The following is a 25,115-nucleotide window of genomic DNA, read 5'->3' as shown; positions in this document are numbered from 1 at the left end:
ACAAGCAGGCATCGTTTGAAAATCATGTGCACTTGAAAGTCCATAGGCACAGGATATGCTTTGCTGAACTTCAGAGGTGTAAGAACCATGTTTTTTCTAATGCAGGGATCCCAGGATTCTCCAAAAGGAATTCTCTCCATCTGATGCAGTTGCCTTTGTGTAACCTTGTGTATTTCTGCTTCATAAACAAGTTAATCATGACACTTTTAGTCTCCCACAGGTCTGTCAGGTTTTACAGGCAGTTTTGCTTATTTGATGAAGTACGTCCAGCATATTTTAAAAGACAACTCTGACAAAAAAACCCTGAAACTGTGATTCTTAAGAATTATTTTCTTGCAAAATTTTGCTCTTTTGTCCTTAGACATTGGTGCGTGCAGAGATGTTGGAAAATGTGCATGTTTTTGATAGGATAAATGTTTTAATGGTTGATCACATAAAAATCTGAACTATCTGGGCTTTTTTGTTTTCAGAGGTTTTCTTTGGTTTTCTTCTTTATGAGAACGCTACAGACCAACAAACTTCCTACTTCATTTTCAGTTTCTTTATTGAGGTGGAGGGATTGGGGTTTTTAAATACTCAGGTTGATGTAATGGTTGCTTTTCAGGAAGTCCTGATGATGCTTGATAACTATGTAAGGGACTTCAAAGCATTGATTGACTGGATACAGCTACAGGAGAAGTTAGAAAAAGCTGATGCTCAAAGCAGGTAATCAGATCGATATGTATTTTTTAATCTACATCCAAATACTATCTCATGGTAAACTTTATTTTGTAGCAGAGATTCAGCAAATAGAACCAATTTTTGGGTTTACTCTGGGGCCTCAGGGAGGTTTCATTTTGAACAGGATTTGTGTGAGAACACAGAGGGGATTTTATCTTCCCTGTTAGTGTTACCAGTGAGCAACTGTGCTGGAAATGGTAAAGGGTTTGGAAGTACAGGATCAGAAAGGTAAACCTGATGATGTCCTTACATTTGTGCCTAGTGTTCAGTTTATGCCTTGATGCCTAAGTTTTACCTTTGAGATATAAATGAGAAGTAGGGTTTTGCTGGTATAATTTGTGCCTGTAGGAGATGTGAGACCTGTAGTACCTGTGAGTGATAAACTCTAGTTCTTCCATTTTGCTTTGTTAAGTAGTGAGCTCAGATGCTCATCACCTAGGTAGAGACAAAAAGTAGACCAAATGTGACAGAATGGTTTTATTAGTTGATTATGGGTTGTTACAATCCTGCTAGTAGTACTGGAGCACGTTAAAAAATACTTTATGTAAGTGCTTTTCTGAATCTGTCTTTACCAGCACTGGGTTCTACAAGTTTGGGGTTGTTTTTAATTGCCGGTTGTCATTTTCATGTATCAGATAGCTTCAGAATCAGGACTTGAAAATAAAACATCTTCAATGAGCTGCATAATGAAAATGCTTCCCTGGCTTCCACCTGGCTTTTCACCTTTTTATCTGTTCAGATAAAAACATTTTATGTTGATTTAACCTGTTCAGTTACCTTTGCAAGTACATATGTATTAGTAAATGTTATTGCTGGCAAAGTTTGGTACGTCAGTAGTATAGTAGAAGTGGATGGTGATATATTTGGTTAGTTCTAAAGTTTTTGATGTACTGGAGGTATTTGATAGAGGGATAGTTATTGTAAATTTTATTTTGAAACTTTTCTTCCCTGCACTTGCAGACCTACTTCATTAGCCTGGGAAGTAAAGAAGATGTCTCCAGGACGCCATGTGATTCCAAGTCCATCAACAGACAGAATCAGTGTGACATCAAATGCACGAAGAAGTTTAAATTTTGGGTATGAAACCAGATCCTAAGTTTATTAAAGCTAAAAGAAAGATTCCTTTGAAGTAGAGTTCATGAACACACATTTTCTATAGTAATCAATGTATTGGTTGCTGTTTATTAAATCATATATGCAATTATTTGCATTCATGAAAGAAAAGCACAGGGTCTGTAAAGGAATCCTATCAAGGACTTAATTTTTTACTTAGTTACATATTTAATTACTGGTCATTCCAAAGACCTGAAGTTAAAATACAATTAGTGTGTTCTATGTTGTCTATTCAGTACTCTTCATACTGCAAAACAAAGGTCAAAATATGTGTAATTGGCATTTTAAAACTGGCAGTGTGTGCAATGCGAGTGGCCAGCTGAGTGTGCAAAAGTAAATATAGGTCAAAAAGGGTGAGTGTAAAGTGACACTATCAGGATTCTGAGGAATAGCGAAACTGATACTAGTTAAAATATAGTGCATATTATATACTGTAATAAAGAATCTTTTACATGTTAAAATGTTTGAAAGCAGTTCAACACAAATGTGCATGAACAGCAGTTCTGAGCAGCACTGTCTGGTGCTGCTTCAGTCCTGGAGAGCACATACATGTTCATTTTACATCCTTCTCAGGGTGTGTTTTTTAGTTTATTCTGGGTTGTTGGGATCTCAATCACACACTATTTGGTTTCATAAGTAGTTAAAATGTCCTCATTAGAGATCTAATATTAGAACATCTGGTCAGTACCTCTAAGTGTTGAGCTCTCTCCAATTTTGAATATGAAATATTTCTGCAAAAACACTGCAAAGTGTGTTTGGTGGAAAAATTGGTCCAACAGTGGTACTCTCCTTGCAGATGTATGTATTGATACCTGCCTGACGACGTTTGAGAGGTGGCTGCTTAAATGCATGATGCTTGGCACTATGGAAATTTTTGACAGAATGCTAGAAATTACTAGGAAAGGAATGGAGGACATAAGAGCAGGTGGTGGTGTACCACTGCAGAAATTCATCGTGAATGACTTGTGCCTTTGGTCATCTTTATCTCTTCCCAAAAGCAGTGTAGAAAAAGTAGGAAAAGTACAGAAACTGGAAACGGGAACAATCAGAAGTATCAACAGTATTGATGCAAAAAGAATAGAATTTGGAGAAGGGATAACAAGAAGGTTAGGATAAATAAAATCACTTACAGAGAAGATGAGTAGGAAAATGTCCATTATTTTTCATTAAAAGGAATTGGGAGGACTAGTTGCAGTGATCAAACACCAAGCTTAAAATGGTAGAAGTGTTTTCCAAGACTTCGTATGCAGAATTTGTTATCATGCAATGCTTTGGATCCCAAAAGCATAAATGACTTCAGAAATCATATCACAAAGATAAAGTCTATTTTTGATTATTAAACACACCTTTGTTACCACAACACCTTTTCAGTGTGAATTGCTGCAGCCTGAGGGTATATCAAAGGAAATGTCGTTCCGTACTGCACATTCGGATAGTCTCTGTGCTCAGCTGGATGGAACTATCAGAGTAAGGGGTTTGGCCTTTCTTCCTGGTTTCCTCACATGAAATGATACTGCATCCCATAGGATCAATGAGGATTATTAAAAACCAACCAACCAGCCATGTTGTTATAATTTATGGACTTATTCCTCATAGTTTGGTTTTTTTTTGGTGACAGACTTGATAAAAATGGCAGATAATGACAAATTGACATCTCACTGGGCTTAAAATAAGTGCACAGTCTGGTTGTGTGGGGTTTTCTACACATCTGTTTGAAACTTGCAAGATCTCTATTTTATCCTTGGTTTGCTTTAGCTAATGAGGCAGCTGGGTTTGGTGGACTCTTTTAATCAGTGTTGTGAAGCTTGGAAAAGAAATCAGTTGTATGATTGCAGATAAAGTTACTTGTGTTACAGAAGAGAATTCAACGTTTCTTGAACATTGAGTGCTTCCTTAGTGTTACCATTTTCCAATTTAAAAAAGTTTGCTTGAATTCACTTTAATAAAACTGGGCAGGTTTTTGCTCTAAGGCAACTTGTTATAGAAAGCAAATGAATGGAAAAACCCTGCAGTTCTGTCCATCCAGAAATTCAGAGTTTGGGTGGTCAGTGTTATTTGGACCTTTCAGAAAGTTAATAGAATGTCCTTCCAGAAATTTAGTTTTGCTGAGTAGGTAATAGAAAATAAATCTATCCGTTTATTTTACCTTGGACCAGAGTATGTGGTGGATTTGTGTGATCTACAGTTACAGTTAAACCTGCACTTTTTTGGACACCCTGCCCATGTCCTTTGTTAAACTCCTTGTAAAGTAATGATTGTAGCCTATGAACTGAGGCTGGACCCAGGAAGATGCAAGAGAAGAGCTGTTACGTTTGGCTGTACATACTCACTGTATCTTTATTTCTGGAATTGTAAAATTCCCTACCAGAGGATGCTTCCTGTGGGAGCTCTGTGTCCAGCCCCAGAGTGCTGAATGTTTCTTCAGTCATTAGACATTTTAAAAAATTTAATCTGAGAATTTAGCTTCTTGTTAATTTACTTTCATTGGCTACTGAGTAGAAGGAGTCTCACTTGGAGATTTTTCTCCTGGTGCAGCACTGTTTTCTGTCTTTCCTGTGACAGGGAATATGTAATGGGCTATCAAAATAGTTACCTAATAGAAATAACCCCCCCACCACCACTCCAGCTGCTGATTCAGTGCTGCATCCTTGTTTCTGTGGTGAGTTTTACTTTTTTCATGAGTTGAATTTATAGGGATTTTGCTGTTAAGAAATCTACTGAAGCTTTAATATTCAAGAACTACTTTTAAAACTGGAAAGGGAAAAGGAGACAGGTTTGTGAAGAGTTACTGTAATAAGCTTTCCTTCTTGTTTTAAAATAGGTTCCAGTCTTTGGAACTAGCTCTCAGACTGCCTCATTGAACACCAAGATGAGGGAGAAAGTGTCCTGATAAAGTTCTCTAACAAACCATTCTGTTCTTTGTTTAGCCACTAAAAAGAGCTCTGACTTCCATTTAGGAACCCTGCAGTGACCATTTCTGCCACCCGCCTGGCTCCTGGTGTAAGTTGGGCTGATAAGGTAAAAGCCAATCATGGAACTAAAGCTGCCAGTCCTGAGCTAGCAACAGCACAAACCTGTGTGCCACCTCCTGCACAGAAGTCCTCGCGGAAAAATGGCAAGTCTCTTTAAGTGGCTAATGTTATATTTACCGTGTGGTGTAAAGTCAGTTTCGAGTGTGATTACTTATTTTCAAACCAAAAGTAAGTCTAATTTTGCAAAATAAAATGTTTAAAGAAAGTATTGAGATAATAGATTAATGCAGCTGTACATTGTAGTAGTTATGTTAGAGACAAAGTTGTGTTTTCATGTGCTTGGAACATTCCACTGTATTTCCTCTAACTAGATTTGATCTCTTAAAATACCAGTGCATAACACCCTGAGAAACAGAAGGTCATTGGTCACAAACTGACAGTCTCACTGGCTACAATTTGGAATGGTTTAACAATATAAAGAATAATACATGCCCAGGACTCTAAAAGAGCTCAAGATAGTTTTATGTGCCCAGGGAGACAGTGTTATTAGAACTGTGATGAAGTAACAACTGCTGTTTTTTTCTTTGAAGGCAAGAGTTACCACATTCACTTGCAGTTGGTTCTCTAAAGATTCTCCTTGGAGAATACTTGATGCTGGTTCTTTTGTTCTGGAAGTGATTTGTTTATTTGTAGACATAAAAACTTTACCATTTGCTTTATAGTTTCTTTGCACACACCGTAAGCCTAAGATTGCCTTCAGAGAAGCAGTTCTGCCATTTATTTTTTTCATGTGTGGTTCCAGATGACTTTCTGCAAAACCAGCAGGCGGGATGGAGAAATGGGTGTTCTGAAAGAAATGAAAAGGAAATGTTCATAATTTGGGTTTTTTTTAAAGAAAAATTACTGGAAGAGCATGGATTAACTTAAGATAGTTGTACATTCAGCCTAGCAGTAGTAGAAGACATGTATAGTGGTTTGCAAGCTCGTATATTCTGGAACTAAAATACCTTGTCCAAATGCCTTCCAGTTTAACACAAGTGAGTTCAATAGCATGTGAATTCTTATGGTTAGCAAAGAACAATCAAAACCATACTCTGAAAACAGTTGTTTGAATGAGAATTGATTGCTGCTGTTTTCCTGAAGGAATATCTTGCTGTATATAGTTGCAGTGAGCTGGTTAGAGAACAGTAGCAGTTTGGCTCAGTTTTCAACACTGTGACAGAAGGTGTAATTCCACTTCTAAGTTTTGCCAGTAGTTGAAGCCATTCATAATGAAACCCTTTTCTGTTGGTTATCATTCATATTGATAAGTGTCAGAATTCAAGCTGTTGTTAAAATACCTTTATAAGGGGTTCTTGTGCATATGGAGGATTTTATTAGCTACACAGGGAATAAAACTGATCTGCCTTTCCATATGAATAACATATTCTTAAGAGGCTAAAAGCAAAACAAAATATCTTACCCTTATGTTAGTTTTAGGCATTTAAAGGGCTGAAGAGTCAATGTTGTGCTGTGTTTTATTGCCCATTACCTGCAGCTGATGAGCTCCAAAGAGAGTGTCCTGTAATACTGGCTTGTCAGTGTTCAGTAATTTTCAAAATCAAATGTACTGTACAATTCAGACTTGAAACATTTCATTTTAAGAAATAACAGTCCTTCTAGAGGCTTTGTTTGTTCTTAACAATCCCTTATCTCTGACATTAACATCTGGAGAATTTCAGTGATTTTTCTCCTGGCTGAATTGCAATGTTTTTAACAAACCAAATTCTCTTTAGGAGCACGCTAGTCTTTGCATGGAGGGTGGAATCACTTTGGTAAAATCAAATTGACATCACTGATTGGAGCACAAGAGAATCTGTGAAGTTTACGCAAAGGGAGTCAGTCACAAAGGCTCTTCACATGCATTATTGAAGCAGATATGAGGCTTGTGTATCATCCGCTGTGCCTGTTCCCCAGCTAATGCACTCCCAGCTGCTAGGTACATTCAGGCATTGTAAGTGGGAGGAGTCCTCCTGCCACCCTCTGATGCTCTCTTGGCCACCCTGAAGCCCAGCTGGGGCTGGCAGTGGCAAGATTTCCTTAAAACACGTGTTCTCCAGTGATTTCCAACAGTGTTATCATTAGGTCTCAGAATGGTTTTGTGAAGTAGACCAGTGGTGTGATCCTGTATCTGTTTCATGGTTGATGGGATTTCCACATTTATCTGAATGAGTCCTTAGGGAGAGAGAAGATTTTTCTTTTTTTTTTTTTTTCCTCCCTGGATGCATAATTAAATTAGTTTAAATCATCTTACCTCACTTCCATAATTAACCTCTATTGTTTAAAAGAAATATAATTGTGTCTTTCATGCTTGGGTGCTTTCTACAATATGAAACAGTCTGGTCTTACTGTCTGACTAGTTTGTGGCAAGAGAAGAGATTGGTTTAGAAACAGTAGTACACACAGGCAACAGTAGCCATTAAAAGTAGCCTGTCAGTTAACATCTCTAGTTAAAGTCTTGTCTATTATCTCACCATGTCTTGTTATAGTTTGTAAATTTAGCACTTCTTGCACCACCACACTTTGTCTGGGGGTTTCTTTATTTTACTGTTCTGGTTTTCATGTCTTCTGCCCTGTAACTGTGTTTTAGCTGAGTTCATGTTTCTAGATTTGCTTCCAGATTCTCGAGCAGTGATGGATTTCCAAAGTGCCTCTCAGATACAGTAATAGTACTTCAGATATAAAAAAAATAATAAATGGGGCTGAAGTTCAGTAATGAGTGGGAAGGTCAGATAGGCTTTGATGGTGTATTACTTGCAAATAGTTTTAAGAAGGAACATGCATCTCCTGAGGTAGAACTTTTGAGAGTTTTCAACATTCTTGCTTAGATTTATTTTCTTGATGTTGCATATTGAGGCAGTTGTGAGGCTGCTTGGCCAGTTCTTCCACATGGAGTAACTCTGAAAGAACAAGGCCCTGGTGGCTGTGAGGGCCTCCAGGTAACAGATGGCTTTGTCACTTCCATGTAATACAAGAGCAAGCAGGGATGGGGAGCTTCAGATGAAACTAGAGAATGATCAAGGTAGTCAAATGAATTATTCATTAACAAAACTCTGGGAGTAATCAAACCCAGCATGTGATACTTAGCATGTGGAGGTGGCTACTGGGCTGTATGAAAAGAATTCCAGACTTAGGGAAAAAAGTGAAGGAAAGAAGGAAGGGTGGTGCCCTACTGAGTAGGGCACCTTTGCTTCAGGTTAGATGTGATCTAATGCTAATAAATGTATTAGCTTTGCAAACCTTTTGTTAAAAATGTGCCTTCAAATTACTTAGTATTAAACTGATAAGTGAATTAAAATGGAAAAGTAACTTCTTGTGCAGTCGTCAGATGGCATCAAACTGTTAAACTGCTTCCAAATAATTCAACAGTCTCAATGCTTGCTTTCATTAAAACCTGGGTTGTATTTAAAGAATCCACTGACCAATAGTCTTTCAAACACAAGTTCTTCTGTGCTGTTAAAATAATTGGATGAGTCTTGAGTAATAATTCTGAATCTGACAGTGGACAACTACAAGTTAAAAATCGGACATGTATGGCTTTTACTGAAGGATTCATTCTATCATAATTGTGATTATGGCTTTTCTGTGCTCTGAATAATTTTATTCTGATTAATTCTGTCATTTTAGGCTACTAAAAACTGAGGCATCAACAGGCAAGTCAGGCGAGAATTGTTTGGTTGGGGGTATTTTTGGTAGAACTAACTTAAGTAGATTTTAGTAACATATTGAAGGTACTAGTACAACTGTTATTAAGGTATAAGTAAGATGAATATAGCTTATTATCTAGATAATAATAATAGTAAAATTATCTTTAGGTAGTAGATACCACTAAAGGGTATCTCCTGATCTTTTTCAATGTAGGAAAGATGCCTTCTGTAGGAGCTGACTTTGATTTTCAGAACAAGCAGAAGTGAAATCCTGCAACAATCTTGTTTGACAAGCAAAAGGAGTCGCCATCCCCGAGTCTGCTGCACTGAGCAGTGGCGGGGTTTCGGCTGAGTTCAGCAGCCTTCTGGATAGTCTCTTCATTGTCTGTATGTTACGTGCCAGGGACATTTCTTGGCCAAATCTTATCATAAGCTATATACAGCAAAACCTTTGTGGTCTTACTAATTAGGAAAGTCACTGGGGTAGGAGCAGCTGTGATACACAAGGGGCCTAAGCAGTCCTTGTCCCATGTAATGCAGGGCCGTGACTTACACGGGCTGTGTGCCTGGGGCTTTCTGCAGTAAATCTGTTTGTGATTCTTGCAGAATTAAAACCCTATTCCCTGGAGTACTGTTGAAGATAAAATTGTCTCTGAGAGGGTAATGACATGTTCTGATCACTTGATCCTGTATGTAACAGTAATTTTTCCATATAAAGAGGAAGAAATGAAAAGAAAGCCGAAGTGCTTACAGGGGAAAGTCAAATGAGGAAAGTCTGTAGTAAAGCAAAAAATATAATCTATATCTTTTTGACTTCCTTTCCCTTCTAATCAGTGGTACATACTGAAGCATGTGCCAGTACATGGAGGGGGAATGAACACAAAAGGGCTATTTTCAGAGGTGTGCTCTCTCTGGTTGCCATCAGTAATCTAAAGAGATCAGCTATAGTCAGTCACACAAAGACCTGAAATTTTGTTTACTTTAAAATACACAGTGAATTTTCTAGAGTAAAGCAGTAACAATAAAATATCATTATCTTTTTGCATCTGTTCTATTATCAGTATTCAGCTTTGTGAGCAATTATATAGTTATGTCAAAACAAGCTGCTCAGTTAAGATAAATTTCAGAACAGTCCCGTTGACTTCACTGGTTACTCATGATTTACACCAGGCACTGGTGTAGGCTGCTGAGATGTTAAAAGAACCCAGTAGTTAAATGAGCACTTGATGTTTGTAAAATGCTGGATACCAAGGGTGGCAAAGTATGAAAGTGCCATTAGTTCTGATTTAGGCTAATTTCCAGTTTCCCGGTTACTGCTGATCTTGAACATCAGTTCAAGTCCACCTACAGGTACTGTAGGTACAACAGTTTCATCTTTGGCCTAAAATATTCTTCATTTTTGTTGGCAGTCCTCTGAATGTGCCTCTGCAGTGCTTTGTAGAATTCAAAGGATCTAGCACTTGTAGTGAAGGTGTGGGTACCAGAATTTCTGTACACTTGCTTTAGAGTTGCCAGAACTGCCCTGGAGGGAAATTTAAAAAGACTTGAGCATTTTTGACCATGAATATTAATATTAAGACAGGTCCTTTTTATGTCCTGTAACTTGCTTTAAATTAAACATACATGTTCTGAAAGGAAGAAGAAAATATTTTGTTCTCTCATGTCCCTTTGGGTGTGTTTACCTGCATTGAGATGTTATTGGCAATCCATAATGATGGGTCACTTCTTGTAACTTAACCATCATGTGTCCCTACTGGAAGCAGGTGGTATTTTTAGAGAGCATAACACTTATATATTCTATTTTTGAAATAATTTCGTATTTTGCTTTAAAAAGATCTCTAGAAATGCAAGTTTTAAGCCAGCCTTTACGTTGGCAATGTGCAATTCATCATAATACGCAAATCACTCAGTTTTCTCACCACCCTTGGGCATTTCAGATGACATTTTTTGACAGCAAGTAGACTCGTATTTATTCCTATCCATGTTTATGTTAAACTTTAATGTCATTTTTATGTTAAACTTTCAATGTTTGAGCTCTGATGTTTATGCTTGAGCTACAGAACCATCTTTGTTAGTAAAAGCCTAAAAAATACTCAGAGAATGAATTCCGTTACACAAGTTCTGTTCTATTCCATTTTTTTCCCCTCTGTAAAGCAACCAATTTAGTGTTGGGGTGTTTTTAATTATTTTTACCTGGAGGAGTAGAGAATCTCCCATACCTTTCTCTTCCTTTTATGTGAATGATCCTAAGGATAGCTTAAACCCAAAGTATATTGGAAAGTATCATGTATAGTTATATCTTGAGCTTCTTGCAAGAATTTTGTTCAGCAAATAGATTCACGTGAGCTTGCCTTTCACACTTGTGAGTTGTACAGTCAGGTCTCAAAAGAATCACAGTCATTTCAAGATGTCTAGGAAAGTATGTGCTGCTCTTAATTGCTGGCCACAAAATGCTGTATATGGAGAAGGGAGTTCCCCTTGGTAGTCTAGAAATCTGGTCAAGCTTAAGACATGGTACTTTAGGCAGACAAATGTAACTTGGAAGGCTTTTCAGGTATGTCCCAAGATTAGGTGTCAGAAGTGTTGATCAGCAAGTTGTATTTAACAGCTATTTAGTCATCAAAGTAAATTGAAGAAAACTACTATTCTATTTTGTCCTTCAATTTGCAGTTCCACTGTAGCACTGTTTTGCTGTTTATTTTCTGAAAGCTGATACTGACTAATGCGTTTTTATTATGAGGATGAAACAAATGGGAAAAGTAAATATCTGGAAGCATAGTAAGCCATATCCTGGACAATACTTTGCACTTAAGATGTACAGTGACATCTGTACTTGCAGACATTTACACTTTCATAAAAGACCTGTAACGTCTGTGTTGCTACAAAGAAGAACGAGAGAGTGGTTGCTTTCGTGTGCTTCACCATCTCATGAAATTGGCATGAAAAGCTGAAGTACATGTTGCCATCTTCATGTGGTTTTGTGTATGAGTAGCTTAGCTTCTTGAGGTAACAGAACTGGTTCCATGAATAGAGTTGTTCAGTGTTTGTGAAGCTGGTAACAATCCTTGAAGTAAATAGCCTTGCTGAAGAATATTTCATTGATTTTTGTTGGTATTGATTTTTGAAGAGAACATTTTTATCCCACAACTTGTGTAATACTGTAATAAAATACTTGTTTATAATACTTCTGTTTCTAAGTCTCCCTCTCTTAGAACGAGGTGTTTTGTTTTTTCTGTAGATCGAAAGGATGCAGAGGGCTGGGAAACAGTTCAGCGTGGAAGGCCTGTTCGATCTCGATCCACAGCGTTGGCTGCAAAAGCTCCCGTAGCTGCAGAATCACCAAAGTCCAAAGGTGACAGTGACAAAGAAAATGTCATTTCACCACCATCAGAGAATAAACGTGGTAGTTCACTCACTGACAGCAGCGCATCCAAAAGCACAGAGCTTGTACAGAAGGATCCTTTACATCAGTCTGAAGGTCCCCTTACTGAAAGGACCCAGGTCAGTACAATTTTGAACTATTTTCTAAGTTTAAATATTGCAACTTTTTCTTTAGAGCATTTTCCAGAGGTAGTGTTGTCTAGAGCTTTTATTCACTAACCAGATTGGAAAAGGATTTAAAAGTAATGGTTATTTTGTATTTATGGAAACACATTAAGATGTTGGCACGAGTTGGCAAGTTAAAAGTCAAGGAGGTGACCCATATAGTTTAGAATGCTGTGGGCAGGTCTCCCATGTTTTTCAAAAACTCAGCATTAGGCACATTTCATATATAGATTTCCAGTAGAAAGATCCAATTTTTGCAAGGCTCTGAGGAACTGCAGGGGTGACTTGGGTCACACACTGCAAGGTTGCCAGGTATTTTGTTAAAATCCTTTTGACTTCAGCGACTTGAAGAATCAGTATGTTACATTGGGGTAATCTTGCAAATGCCTCTTGTTTCAGTTCACAGCACACGCCTCGGAAGACAGCGGGAGCACTGGCACACCGCTGCAAGAAGATTCCTTACAAGTAGTTTCTGAGATGCCTCCAGTTCTCACAAATACTGACTGTACTTCAGAAACTCTGCAGATAAATGAAGCTTCCTCCGTGATCACTGATACTATAGACTGGCATCAAACAGAAAAAGCTAAAGCTGAAACTGAAATGGATCCCTCAGATATTTCAAATGTGAGTGCTGCCAGATTGGTAAGAAATCTTATAAGATCTCTGAATAAATAATAAATGTAAGCCTTAATTTTCTCGTTCTGTGTTGCACAGTGTTTATTGCTAGCCTGCTGTAGAAATTGTGAAAAGTCTATAAGGTACTTACTATAGGAAGAATAACTTGCTGCACAAATATTTTTTGTGATAGGATTTAATCCCAGCAAAGTTTCTGAATTTAAACAAGATGTAAATGTGTTATTTGGAATAAAGAAATCTGCACTCTCGTGACTTTTTTTACATGTAATTTGCCATAGTTCTTAAAATTTCCTTGCACTATGCACCATTTTAAGTCAGACTCATAAAATTCTTATTCCAGTTTTGCTAATTATTCAAACTGGAATCACATGGGATATCGAAATTCTGTTAGAGACAAAGGTAGACCTCTGCCTTTTAAGACTAGCTGAACTGCTTTCTTGGGTCTTCCTATACAACTAACAATTTGGATGAATGCCATTCTTAAGCAACAACTGCGAAGTCAATATTCTGTTTGTATGTGGCTTCCCAAAAAGAATTCTACAGCTTTCAAGGTGTGTCTGCTTTACTGGGATTCTGTCAGTGGAGGATTGCAGTAATGCTATGTAAAATCCAGGTTATACTTTCAGGCTGTGTTTTGCTCTGGGTTTTTCTTCTGAAACTAGATTAAGACTGATTTGCAGAAGTTTTCCTGTAAATTGCTTTCTCTTTAACATCTTTTAAAAACTGGACTCCTGCTAAGTCATTTCCAGGTCAAGTATCTGTTTGTTTTTTGAGCTGATTTCCAGCATCTCACCCACTAACATAATTTCAGATTCTCAATTATTAACAGTTCAGGATGCTGACAGTTTGGTGGGATCTCTGTCTCCTGTGAGCATTTAACTACTCTTTATTAGGTTGCTTGAAACACCGATTTGTGTGTTGTGGCACATTGATAGCGGAGTGGAAATGAACTGATTGATACTGGATATTTGAGAAGGGAAAGGCAGCATACTCACGCTTACATTCTTGACTAACTATCTTGTCATTTGTGTTGAAAAACAATTATAGCCTGAGATTCTGTTGTATTAATCATGGTAAAGTTTCCAGATACAGTTCATCTGCAGATCCATTTTCATCTTTAAATGATTCTCTGAAGCATTATCCCTTTTCTAGAGATAACAGCAGAGCATGCCATTAATGCTTCAGAGTACGCATTGCTTACTCCCTGAGACTAGGTATTTAAAAGAATAATTAGAGAAGAACTGTCTTTGTTGCTTTTGATGACAGCTCTTGTGTACTGTGTTTTGGAATTATGTGAGTGATAATTGATTTCATAACTGTTTCATGTAACTATTAAATGAGTTAATACTTAACTCATAAATAGTTAAAACGAACAGTTTTAGTGGGGTTTATATTTTAGTTACCTTCATAAAATACAGCTTTAAAGGAACTACATGTAATTAGAAGTTGAGTAAAATATAATGCGTATTAACTATATGGAAACCACTTTTTGTGCCTGCTGCTGATTTGAGGAGGTTTTTTTCTGGTTTCATGTTTCCTACAGTCCATGGCAGAAGTCCTTGCTAAGAAAGAAGAGTTAGCAGATCGCCTGGAAAAGGCAAATGAAGAAGCCATTGCCAGTGCTATTGCAGAAGAAGAGCAATTAACTAGAGAGATTGAAGCAGAGGAAAACAATGACATTAATATTGAGACTGACAATGACAGCGATTTCTCTGTGAGTGTTCAGTTTATTTCAGAGCACCCAGTCTCAAGCTGTCTTTGATGTCAGCGGAATATGTGCATAGAATTTATGAGTTTTGGGTTTTGCATGAATGTTACCTCTTTTACATGCAAATAAGGTAAACAGTGTTATGTAATAATTACACCATACTGCCTATTCAGTCTTACTAAACTGAGCAGCACAGTGCTGCGGAGTGATATAAAGTCGTCTGCTCTTGCAGTCATTGTCCTGCTGCTTACTTCTGTGTGCAAAACTGGGGGAGCTGGGACTTGCTATTTTCATTGCTACCACACAGGAGCTACTCTGGGTGAAGTGGAAGTCTCTATTTCTGCTGTCAGAAACAACCTCTCTCTTGGAGAAGTCTAGTTCAGCTTGGAAACATTGCTGAGTATGGCTGAGTTGGCACTGTTTGTTAATGTGTGTACACCTGCAAATGAAAGTTTATGTTTTTACTGTCTGGATTGCATTATATTTCAGGCTAGTATGGGCAATGGAAGCATATCTTTCTGTGGTATGTCTATGGACTGGAATGATGTTCTGGCAGATTATGAAGGTAAATTTTCATAGATTACTGTGCTTACATTGAAATGACAGCCAATTTTATTCAGGGCTAGTTAAGATCCCCCTAACATGTAAATATTATTCCAAGTTATGTTATTTTTTAATGTTATTTCCTTAGGAAAGATGGACTTGTGTGTTCAACCTATCTCTGCGTGTCTTTGTTCTTCAGCTCTCTTCCCCTATCTCTATTGGAATTCTAAGATTTGTTACCTGGTTTTGTTTAACATTTGGATAAAAGCATAATAAAATCATTAGCATTGAAATGCACAGAGATTAGAGATGCTTTAGTCTGTGTTTGCACTTTATCTGTGCTCAAGAGAACCCATTTGAGAGAGAACTACAAGAGGAACTAAGCCTCATTAATTGCACTTCTTCCAGAAAAGTGTGTTTAAATGAGGTGTTTGTTTTCTTATGTACAGCTCGTGAATCATGGCGCCAGAGTAATTCTTGGGGAGACAGAGTGGAAGAAGAGCCTGCACGTCCACCTGGACATGGAATACACATGCACGAGAAACTGTCGTCACCGTCACGCAAAAGGTTTTGGAGTTGTTACCTACCTGTTTTTGTTAGCCAGTGAAAATAAGCAACCAAACTCATGGCTGCATGAAACTGCCCATAAATCTACTTTCTTTACGGGGGTGGGTGGAAAGGGTTATAGAAATCAGTCTGTTGTTTTCATAATGAACTGTGTTGGTGCTATGTTGTCCTGTAAATAAAGATTTCAAGACTGGAAGAACAGTATTTACGTTTAGGGGAAATAATTGCCCTCCAGCAGTCTGTTTGTTTTCTCCTATTAAAAACAACACAGAAATGATTGCAGTGCTGTCAGTTAATGTTGTCTCATTTTTGCTCTGCTTTGCTTTTTATTAAAAGAACAATAGCAGAATCCAAAAAGAAACATGAAGAGAAACAAATGAAAGCTCAACAGCTGAGAGAAAAGTTACGTGAAGAAAAGACACTGAAACTTCAGAAACTAATGGAGAGGGTAAGCTTTCTGTAGTACAAAGGAGCTGACCTGCTGTCTTTCAGAAAAGCTTTTTTTTTCCCTAATGTAATCTAGAAATGTTAGAGATTAGTGGTAAAATGAAATTTTTGTCTGAGTTCATACAGTTTTCACAGGTGACTTGTGCATCACAGATACTAGAGAAAGCCTGATTTGCAATCATGAACTGTGTGAGAGCATTGCTAACATGACGTACTATACCAACTCAGATTCGGGGAAGACATAATAAAAGGCCTGTATCCAGCCTAAATGATAAAACTCACCAAATTCAAGCAATAAGCAAATCATTGTACTTTGGGTTAACCTTAATGCAGGTCTCGTATAGGGCATCAAAATGTTTTATTACTGTAAATAAAGCTTCAAATATTAGAAAATTCAGGCCTTATTTTCAGTTACTGTGTTAGTAATGAATGTACTCATTCTATATAGGAGAAGGAGGTACGGAAATGGAAAGAAGAGTTATTAGATCAAAGACGTAGGATGATGGAGGAGAAATTACTCCATGCGGAATTTAAACGTGAAGTGCAGCTACAGGCAATTGTGAAAAAAGCACAAGAGGAAGAAGCTAAGGTAAGTTATTTTGGTTGAAAGGAGAACTGTTCAATAGTTATGCTTGTATATGTTTTGTACCTCGTGAGCAGGTTGTGAAGGATGGTACAAGTAAGATATGAACATGTGTGAACAGTGAAGCAGATAACTGCCAATCTCTAAAATGGACAATTTTTCTATAACACAAATTTCAACCGGCTGTTATTAGACATCTCGGTGGTTTGGAGTGGAAGAAAAGATGGGTTGCAATAAAACTGCTGATAGTTGTCTTGCTGCTTTTGTTCCTCACAGAGAGTGTGGAAGCATTTCTGGAGATAACTAGTCCTCCTGGAAGGAGTAGATCTGATTATCAGTTCTCTGCTTTCCAGTATGTAGAATGAGAAGTGAGGAGAGCTCATTGATATTCTCCTTTGCTAAACATCCATTCTAGATCCAGCATTCTGTGTCCTTAAACAACAGCTCCATTGCTGTGTTTTGTACCACTAAAATTGTTAAGCAGTTGGAAATAAATAGAAACCTATGGGAATATCCCTTTGATCAGTTGGGGTCAGCTGTCCTGGCTGTGTCCACTCCCAAATTCTTGTGCACTCCCAGCCTACTCACTAATGGGGCAGGTGAGGACCAGAAAAGGCCTTGACTCTGTGTTATGAAAACATCCCTGTGTTATCAACAGTCTTTGCAGCTCAAATCCAAATCATAGCCCATACTAGTTATTGCAAAGAAAATGAACTCCATTGCAGCCAAAACCAGCACAACATAAATGCAATATTTTATTTTTAAAGACTTTTTCCCAAGTAAAGCTACATGCATCTCCTTAAAACTAAGGTGTTGCATTATCTCAGCTGTGTTTGATGTAGCATCCCATGAGCATGTATCCCAGCTGTGACTGATGTAGCTGTTCATCTGTGTTATTTAAGATAAGCACAACAAAACTGATTTAGCATTTTTATTAAGTTGCCATTTCTGTCTCTGGGATTAAAATGATTCCTAGGTTACCTAATTGAGTCTAACATACCTTCATTATTATTTCATTACACCAGTGTGACTTCTCTAATCATATTAACTAAATCACACTTGCCATGATTCTCCAACTAAGCAGATGTTTTAAGTATTGTGTGTGGTTAAATGTGTAAGATCTGCTGCCACTTGAGGTTCTTGTGTTCTGGAAATAAAGGTTAATTGGGCCAGAAGGCTTTAAAGAAATACCTGAAGACTAGTATAGCTGAAGATCATGGTAACTGTTGCTGCCCAATTGGTTATATAAATTCCCAGTGCTTACTTGTTTACTGAACTGTGGAATCAGTTCTGTAAATGGATTCTAGTCAGTAAACACAGCAACAAATATTATCCTACCATCCTTTTACATGATCTGTTGTTGTCTACCATGTGTCTTCTCTTTACTCATTTCTTTTGTGGATTCAGAGCGAGCATGAACTCTTGAGTACAGCATATAATTTCTGTTTCAATCATAAACCAATAAGTAGGGTTTATAGCTGATAAGTTTTTACGATTTTCCTCAATGCCTTTTGATCTAAAATGTTGATTTTTATTAAAGCAAAGTTAATTGAGTTTGTTTTTCCTCATCCATAGAAGTTTCTCGAGCATTCATATTTAAAAGCCTAAAGTTGAAAAGAATTTTGTTCAGTGGTCTTGTAGTGAGGACAAAGTATTGATTACCTTCATGAACCCAAGTAGTGGAAATGCATCTTTGATATTTTTAGTGTACACATTAAAGTACTCAAATTAGCCTTTTCATATTATTTCTTTTGTATTCTTGTCCATTGCACTGTCCTGTGGTTGAAAAAAATAGTATATATGTTTGTGAAATAGCCTATACTGATAAGAAAGAGCAAGACAATGAGCAGCTTCTTTTTTCTTATACACAGTATGTATAGTTTCACTTTTTAGTCAGTAAGTACCCATATATTTAAAGTTAGATCAAAAGACCTGTCGGATTCTACTAGCACTTACAAATGTTACTGATTTATCCAGCTGGGTCTTTTTTGTGAAGGAGAGAATAGACTAATGAAGTCTCATTGCTGAGAAGATTGGGAAGATTTTCCTGGTATTTAGCCAAAGTTTTTTGGTTTTCTGGTACAATTCAATTTCTCGTGTTCATATTCCATGGGCTTTCCTGTTTAAAACAAATCAAAAAGAAACCCAAACAAAACAACCAAAAAACCCCCAACAAAACCCCAGAGCCTTATTTTCAACTTGGTAGTTTTCCAACCCATTCTGGACAAGTGTCCCACCAGTTTAATTATCAAATGGATCATTAACACATGGATGAAATTCCCTAAGAATGAAACTTTTCAACTTCGCAGATCTTTTCTGACACTTTCTGATGACTTGCAGGTAAATGAAATTGCATTTATAAACACCTTGGAAGCTCAGAACAAACGTCATGATGTGTTGAATAAACTAAAAGAATATGAACAACGTTTAAATGAATTACAAGAGGAGCGTCAACGAAGACAAGAGGAAAAACAAGCACGTGATGAAGCAGTTCAGGTACGATATATCTATAGTTGCAGGGGAACAATTAGATATGGATTTGTTTTTAATTTTAGCTATGCAGTCTTTGCTTTCTATCTTAACCTCCTTTGTTCTTACTTTCTGGCATTGGAAAAGTATAATATGTTCCTCCTTTATAATGTTTCAGCAGTAAGAGGGAGAAAGGCAAGTCTGGAAGCGTCTATAGCAGAGGTGTTAAAAGTGCTGGATAGATGATTCATGCCTGTCTTAACCTTCTTTTTTAAAAATATTTGTTACTCCATTATAAGAAAAGCTTTATATTTTGGTAACTCTTAAAACTTTGAGAGGAAACAGAAAAATACTCCTTGTCATATGCCTACATCATTTCAGTACTGAATTTTCCCAGTCTCATGCATCCACTTTTTTAGCACTGTTCTCTATGTTAGAATCTAAACCATCAGTTTTCTTCCTATGTAAACTCTTCCTCCCTCTCTATACATGCGTCAGATCACCACAACCGTAGATCACTTGTGAATCCAGCCAGAGCTCAGAATTTAGCAGCTAATTCTATCTCGTTGTTGAAAAATGGGGCATGTTACTGACTTCAGTGGCTCAGAAGCTGTTTTTGCAGCAGACGGTACTCCAAAAGTCCTGGATGAAACTATTTTTGAGAGAATATATGATGAAAAATGTCTGGCTTTCCAAGGGGTGACCGTGTTATCAGTGAAAAGTGCCTTTCCAGGTTGCTTATGAAAAAGCTGATCTAATAAAAGAGCAGTTCTTACTCCATCATGAAAGCAAGATAAAATTCTACAAGCAGGTGTTAAAATACAGTTTCCTTTGATTCTTTTTTGGGTTTTTTCCTAAAAGAAAAGTTAGAGTTTCCTTTTCTCTGACTAGGAGCGCAAAAGAGCCCTCGAAGCAGAACGGCAGGCCCGAGTTGAGGAGCTGCTGATGAAGAGGAAAGAACAAGAAGCACGGATTGAGCAGCAGAGACAAGAGAAAGAAAAAGCACGAGAAGATGCAGCACGGGAGAGGGCCAGGTAGCTTTGCAATAATTTTGTTGGTTATCCTTTCCAGCAAGCTGCAGCAAACAACAGTTAACAACAGCACCTTCTGAGCTCTTCAGGCGTAGTATTCAAAAAGTAACATTCATAAATATTCTTGATGAATAGTTTTAAAGAAGAAATTGGGTGAGTAATCATAAATTCTGTAATAGATTTTTGTATTCCTTAGGTGCATGCGCTATATAACATGCAAAGCTGCATTTTATTATGTTCATCTTAATTTTATTGCGAACAAGACCTTTAGATAATTTGCCTTTTTCATAGCTTAGTTTTCGAAGAAAGGAAGATTAATGGCCCTGGGTTCCCTATTTCCTCCATTCTCCAGTAACTTTTGGACTTACTGGCATCAATTTGAGTTCACCTTTTTGCAGACACCAGAGATTACCTTTGTGAAGCACAAAGCCGGGAAATCGGGCTTCATTAATTCTGTTGCCTACCAACTACTTGGTTTATGGTTTTGCCCATAATCAAAAGTTCATGAAGGGGTTTTCATATGGGCTCTTCTCTCTTTCTTTTGAGCCAACCATGAAGGTGTAGGGAGAATGAACGTTGGGTGGCATTGCAGTGTGTGAGGAAGGTTAACTTTCAAGTCTGATTCAGGAAAACTGCTGTCTGATTATCGTTTCATTTGCCAAATTCTATTTGTATTCACCTTCTATTATTCCCTCTTCCCCTATGGTTCCTCTGCCACAAGCATTCTCTAGAATCTAAATAGAAGTTACATTTGTCTGATGACAAGAAGTGCTCACTAATGGTTCTTTAACCATTTTTATTGTCACAGCTTGTTTCCTTCAAAGTTGTCATGGAGAGGTTTGGCTTTTTTCTCCATGTAAAATATTCAGAAATGTATTGATCATCTTCCAAAGTCATGAGTAATTCTAGTTTGATATCATAGAGAGATTCTATTTTTGATTAGATGTTTAATGAATTGCGGATAGGATCTATGGCCTTGCCCAGGATGTCATGGACCTTTCCTCAGTGTGTTGAGCTAAAGTCACAATGAGATAGAGTGAGCTGGGAGGGATCCTTCAGTATCTTTTCGTCCTTCACAGGCACTTGAAGAAGATTAGGACTAACGCGGAATTTTGGTTATGCTATTTAGGGAGGATAGACACCGCATGTGTAAGGCTTCTAGATCCTTCTGAAATTTGAGGAAACCCTCACAGCAAGCAAATGGGAGATAATTGTCCCATTGACAGCTTTGCCTTCTGAAGTCTTCTGTGGTTAGAACTTCTCTAAAGGCTCAAGGCATGTAATTATTTGCTCTTTTTGTTTAATCAGTTTTAAATCTGCTACTTGCCTTTGTTGCACCCCATTTATATTTCATTATGACATGTGAAGAACAGCAGTTTCAATTTGCCTTCTAGTAGTACTGTCTTTCATAGAATATAGAATGGTTTGGGTTGGAAAGGACCTTAAGATCATCTAGTTCCAACTGCACTGCCATGGGCTGGGACACCTTCCACTAGACCAGGTTGCTCCACGCCACATCCAACCTTGAACACTGCCAGGGGTGGAGCATTTACCACCACTTTGGGCAACCTGTTCCAGTGCCTCACCACTCTCACAATAAAGAACTTTTTCCTTATACCTGATCTTCCCCTGTGTAGGCTTGAACCCATTACCTCTTGTCCTATCACTACAATCCCTGAGGAGGAGGTCAAATTTCCTCTATATTTGCCCTTACGGCACTCAGTTTTCAAATGCTTTGTACTTGCTATTGCAGTACCATGCTTCATTTTCTTTGCCAGATGCTGATTACACAACAGAGCTTTGGCCTGTTTTGGTGGAACCTCCCGGTATCATTCGGTGTTTTGTTTTGTTGCTTTTTTCCCCCTGCTGCTAGGATTTGTCTCTTATCCTGAAGATTTAGTACTTGCTGGAATCAGTAATTTTTGGAATATCTGCTTAAACTTTCTTCAGTATAAGCTTTGCCATGTGCATCTGGTGGTGATTAAAGCATCTGTATGAAAGGAATAGTGTACCTAAAACTGACTTTAAAAGCCTCCCTGCCCTTATGGTACATTAACTTGATTCCAGCATGGTTTTAGATGTAATTTCAGAGTATTTTATATTCCAGAGAGTTGAAATCCATAATATGGAAAATTTTTTCTTGTCTATGGAAATCATAAAACTGTGCAGTGTAACCTGATCATGTAAAAAGCATGCGTCTCAGAAGGCTTGTGCAGGGGTATTGGTGATGCTCTATCAATCACAACTTCAGAATTTTGTTTCAAATATTATTAACCCAAAGTATGCAATGATATTAATTTATTATAGTTTAGAGGATTAAACAAAGACGTATAAACGCATACTGAAAGAAATAGCTAAAATAAGCTTTGGGTTTGGGTCGTGTGTTGTGATTTGTTTGAGCTCATGGTGTGAGTCAGGAACTCTTTAAAACAAAAACACAGACTGTAGTTCAGTCTTTCTTTATGTACCTCAGGGGAGATAGCACATAAAGTACCTACAGCTTCTCGTCCATCATCTCTTCCTCGCCCCCCTTCATGCCGATGGTGATTGGAAGAGTTCACTTATCCTTTCTGAAAGGACAACTGTGTGTAGTGTTTATTATTAGACTTGCTTCCTCCCCATCTTCTTTCCTATCTGCCTTTATGTTTTCTGTGGCTTTTTGTTTGAAAATGTTACTTTATCCCAGCCTCCTGCCTTTACAGAACTGACTTTGGTTTTTTCTGTCAGTTTTCTGTTTAAAAAATCCAAACAGAGCTCTACGTAACCCAAAAAGCACTGCAGTTTGGCTAATACTCTTTATGTCGGCTTTTCTAGTTTTGTCACTCAATAACTTTAATTTTAGGATGTCTTTTAAAAAAGTGGCTAATGGCTTTGAATAACTTCTTCATTGCTCAGTTTTACTCAAAGCTTTCATTACTTCTTTTGGCCTTTCACAGATGCCCAATTCTTGGCTTGCTGATCACTGTTATCTGCAGGTCTCTCCTTAATAGGGTGATGCTTAGGGAATTCACAGGCTCTTACTGACATCCAGATGCACGACAGCTGTGCTTTGGCCCTGTGCTGGGGAGGGGATGGAGAGTTGCTGAAAGTGAGGAGGACAACTCGAGTTTGAGGCATGATTCACTTTTTGGAAGAGGGGTGCAGGGCAGACAGATTCAGTGAGCAAAATACATCCTGACTGCAACGATGTAGAGAAGGTGACAGTAAGATAAATGCCTAATCTTTTGCTATCCTTTGGTATGTTGAACATTTAGAATTGCAATATTTTAGAGCATCAGTTTATCACTGATGACTGTATCATTTGATGTTGGTCAAAGTTTTATCTATGAGTTTATATATTCAAACTTCCACTGATCAACATTTTTATAAAACAAACTGCCCTCGTTGCTGCCTGGTTTTTCCTTGATTTGCCATTGTTCTCCTCCCTCTTGGTTCACTGACTCTAGCCATTGGCTGAAGAATGCTCGTGGTGGCAGGGTATCACATTCGTCACTATTCTGTAGTGTTATGTTGACTATCACTGTTCTGGTTTGGGCTGAGGTATGATCCAGGTTTTGCTACAAAGGTGCAAGTGTCTACCTTTATAAAATCATCAAAATTAAAGCATTGCATCTCTCTAAGTAAGCTGCTTTTTGTTGTCTTTCTCTTCTACTGAGCCATCTTCAGCTTAATTCTTTTGGGTGCTTGTTCTCCCAATTATGTGTTCTATTTCACACATAAATTAGTCAGTATTATGCACATTATAACAAGTTTTCCCCATACTATCCTTTGGTTAGAGATCGAGAAGAGAGGTTGGCGGCTCTTACTGCAGCTCAACAAGAAGCCATGGAAGAGCTACAGAAGAAGATTCAACTGAAGGTATAAAAGGATAAGAGCTGAACTTGTATTCTGACTAGAGTGTTTCATTAAGAACAAAATCAGGAATGTTAAATACAACAAAAAGATTTAGAGATGGATTTGCTGTAAAACAGAATTGGCACTGATTGATTTTTAAGTCGTAGTGTCTGACGTGGTGACTTTTAATGCCTTTCAGAAATAAAAAATAGTTTCCATTTAACAGAAGTGCATCCTAACTGTATATTTGGTAATTCCTAATATTTCTTTGTACAGTTTAATTCCATTCACTGTAATTCAATGTGTTTTCTTTGTTGCTTTGATTATTTTCCATTCAGCATGATGAAAGTATCAGAAGGCACATGGAACAAATTGAACAAAGGAAAGAGAAAGCAGCTGAATTAAGTAGTGGAAGACATGCTAATACTGATTATGCACCAAAACTTACACCATATGAACGAAAAAAACAGTGCTCATTATGCAATGTGATGGTAAGTTGGGTAGAGGGGAGGAATACTGTCAGAAATGCAAGGCCAACCTAAGCCCTGAAGCTACAAGTTATGCTTCACTCACAAATGAGAGTGTTGCACACCCACTGTGTCCCCGCTCTGCTCTTGTAAAGTGCACCTTGTTTTGAATTCTTGTGTCTGTAAATCAAGTGGTTTAGGGAAGATTTGAAAGAACTGTAGAGTTGAAGATTGACTGGAGAGTGTGGACAGTACTTGGTTATTAGCTGTCTCTTCTAAGAAAAGCAAGAATTTGAGAGCATCAAATTAAGCAAAGCACTTAACTACCATCAAATGAAGGTAACTAAACACTAGATTTAAAGTAAAAAATGTGGTCTTTACGTAGAAGGTAGCTGAGCTTGTGAACACCTTGTTAAAAGAACCTGTGGATATTAGAGTTTAGTTCAGGGGATGACTGGGCAAGTTTCATTGTACTGAAATTTGCTGACGGTTACTAGATACAGAGAAACAACATCAAGCTCAAGAAGTTCTTGAGCTGAATTTGATTGGAGGCTTAGAAGTGCCAAATGGGAGAACCAATGTTTGCTTTGTCTCCTCTTTTCCTTTGGTATCTTATTTTTTAGTCACTGTTAGAAGCAAAGTACTTTGCCAGGCAGACCTCTGATGTCAACAGGGTATCTCTTCTTGTGTCCACCATTCCGTATGTCGCAGGAATGGTGGAGAAGAGGAAGCCATATAGTCACTGAGTAGGAAGCAGGGAGATCTTTTACTCTGAAGTCCTGCGTAATACTGT

At 37.7% G+C, this 25,115-nt stretch overlaps 1 protein-coding gene across 6 annotated transcripts in view; it reads left to right on the top strand.

The window, feature by feature from the left end:
* Positions 1 to 25,115, top strand: part of SCAPER (S-phase cyclin A associated protein in the ER) — a 148,061-nt gene that overhangs the window by 24,082 nt on the left and 98,864 nt on the right. For 4 of the 6 annotated variants that reach the window (XM_030496784.1, XM_030496781.1, XM_030496780.1 and 1 more), the window contains exons 6-19: positions 605 to 705; positions 1,681 to 1,797; positions 4,791 to 4,948; positions 11,730 to 11,992; positions 12,437 to 12,679; positions 14,217 to 14,387; positions 14,871 to 14,946; positions 15,374 to 15,491; positions 15,828 to 15,939; positions 16,387 to 16,527; positions 18,862 to 19,017; positions 19,882 to 20,024; positions 23,798 to 23,879; positions 24,194 to 24,346. In XM_030496784.1, the coding sequence (XP_030352644.1) occupies positions 605 to 705; positions 1,681 to 1,797; positions 4,791 to 4,948; positions 11,730 to 11,992; positions 12,437 to 12,679; positions 14,217 to 14,387; positions 14,871 to 14,946; positions 15,374 to 15,491; positions 15,828 to 15,939; positions 16,387 to 16,527; positions 18,862 to 19,017; positions 19,882 to 20,024; positions 23,798 to 23,879; positions 24,194 to 24,346 (2,034 nt within the window). The remainder of the gene's footprint in view (positions 1 to 604; positions 706 to 1,680; positions 1,798 to 4,790; positions 4,949 to 11,729; positions 11,993 to 12,436; positions 12,680 to 14,216; positions 14,388 to 14,870; positions 14,947 to 15,373; positions 15,492 to 15,827; positions 15,940 to 16,386; positions 16,528 to 18,861; positions 19,018 to 19,881; positions 20,025 to 23,797; positions 23,880 to 24,193; positions 24,347 to 25,115) is intronic. The other 2 variants (XM_030496783.1, XM_030496782.1) reach the window with 1 other exon arrangement.

Source organism: Strigops habroptila, chromosome 9, assembly GCF_004027225.2.
Source record: "Strigops habroptila isolate Jane chromosome 9, bStrHab1.2.pri, whole genome shotgun sequence".
Classification (NCBI taxonomy): Eukaryota; Metazoa; Chordata; class Aves; order Psittaciformes; family Psittacidae; genus Strigops; species Strigops habroptila.
Note: the sequence above shows the minus strand (reverse complement) of the source record. Positions and strands in the feature narration are given on the sequence as shown.